General features: G+C 52.0%; 1 protein-coding gene across 1 annotated transcript in view; it reads right to left on the bottom strand.

Annotated features, from left to right (window-relative positions):
- Positions 1–182: 182 nt before the first annotated feature.
- Positions 183–1896, bottom strand: part of GINS4 (GINS complex subunit 4 (Sld5 homolog)) — a gene marked incomplete at its 3' end in the record, with an annotated part of 1838 nt that continues 124 nt past the window's right edge. The window contains exons 2-6 of the mRNA XM_008940970.1: positions 1821–1889; positions 1542–1628; positions 1138–1251; positions 600–697; positions 183–271 (exon numbers count right to left, since the gene is read on the bottom strand). Coding sequence (XP_008939218.1) covers positions 183–271; positions 600–697; positions 1138–1251; positions 1542–1628; positions 1821–1889 — 457 coding nt within the window. The remainder of the gene's footprint in view (positions 272–599; positions 698–1137; positions 1252–1541; positions 1629–1820; positions 1890–1896) is intronic.

A 1896-nucleotide genomic window follows, 5' to 3' on the forward strand; every position in this document is an offset into this window, starting at 1 on the left:
CCCAACCACAGCAGCCTCGAGCCACACGCCAGAGCTGCGCGGCGGCGTGGTCACCGTGCCCTCGCTGCTCCGAGGCAGCGCGTGCCAGGGGACCAGCCCTTAAGAGCTCACGCTCCCCACAGCCTTCCCCATGCTCCTGCTGCTGTCATGCTCAGCTTGCCCTGGAGTCTGCGGGTTCTCACCTGATTTTAGGAGAGATACTTTCTGTAGGTTGGGTGGCATGTGTTTTAGGGCCACATTTTTCAGATAAGTCTCTGTGTTTGCCATGTACCTGAAACAAATCGTTGCAGTGTTTACTGGCTTAATCAAATATACAGATTTACAGATAGACTATTGACTCAAACCACCAGCAAGATATATCTCCTGGTCCCACAGCCATGGCCAGTAACAACCCTAATGCTTTGCCCTAGTAACTGCATCAGAGTTACCAGAGTTATTTTATTTCAGGTCTTTCCTTGTCCATAAGGAAACCTTCTGGTAAACCCTGTGATCCTTACTGAAAACCTAAGGCTAACAGTCTCCAGAACTGGTCAGTGTAACACAGGAGTGAGTTCTATAACCTAGATACAGGGAGGGAGATGCATCCAAAACATACTCACTCTTTAGCAAAGGCAAACTCCTCTGGTGATAGAATGGAAGGCTCCCCTTCAGCTCGAGACTTCTCCTTCTCCAGGACATGGGGGAAAAACTTCTCTATCTGATATTGGAACAAAATCACACAGACCGTAACAGACCTCTCCCAGTGGTTCAGTGCCTGCAGTCTCCACCCCTCAGAGGCTTCCCCTGCTGTACAGGTGTGTGCAGCAGCTGCAGCCCTGCCCAAATACCTGCTCCAGAATTAACAGTGATACAGTCAGCTGGGGTCTCCAAGCTGCACAACTGTTATGTGTCCGTGGCAGGACATGCAAGCATTCAAATGTGCCATCCTGGGCTTAGATAGGCAAGAAAACACTCCCAGCAATGCTGTGATCCTCCCTCATCACAACAGACAAGTGCGTCTAAGGAATTAATTCCTTTGGGTTACATTTCAGAGGACATGGAGAGAGAGGACACAGAAGCAAGAGGCCTTGTTTGGGTAAAAAAAAAACCCCACTCCTGAGGTCACCCCTTCTCCTCGCTTGGGCAGCACAGTATTACCTTCACAAGCCTACACCGCAAATAGCTGCTAAGCACATAACGGATCCTGTCAATCTCCATACGGTGAACGCTAACCTTCAAGTCTCCTTTCTTTGCCCGTTTCAGGTTTTCCTCCTGCATGGAAAGGCAAAGAGGAACTAAATGACTGAAACATCAACCAACAAGAAACAGAGAGAAAGATGTATTTTGTACATATGGCCACACAAAACCAGACTGCAGCTGCTTTTGGTGACATAAAGCCCCCTGCTGTCTTCTGTCTCTCAGTCCTCTTGCCAAGACAAGCTCAAAGGAGGTACTTGGAACAGCTTTTTCTCAGGGACAGAAGAACATGCACTCCCGGCAATCCCAGAGGGACCCAAATATGTATATGCCAGGCCAGGTAAGTAGGCCCCACCTGAACCTACCATATGGTCCAGCTGCTCCACAACACACTCAACGATCTCAGGTTTGCTCTCCAGCAGCTCTGGCGCAAACTTCTCATTCAGCCAGGCCTGAAAGAAGGGGCGGTATCAGCAGAGGCGAGGAACACATCCCAGGAACTCGGCCCTCTTCACCTCCCCCGGCGAGCGCAGGGATCCGGCCCCCACCTCCTCCGGCGACCCAGGGCCCAGCTTCCAGTCACCCCCAAATCTGCCCAGGGAGCCCAGGAGCTCTGCCCGAGACTCTTCCCCAGCTCACACTACCTGCTCCAGGCTGCGGATGAGCTGCGCCGGCGTGAGTACCAGTTCCTCGCTGCCCCCATCCGAGTCGCCCTCCGAG

This window comes from Merops nubicus, unplaced genomic scaffold (assembly GCF_000691845.1).
Source record: "Merops nubicus isolate BGI_N331 unplaced genomic scaffold, ASM69184v1 scaffold24405, whole genome shotgun sequence".
In the NCBI taxonomy this organism is placed as follows: Eukaryota; Metazoa; Chordata; class Aves; order Coraciiformes; family Meropidae; genus Merops; species Merops nubicus.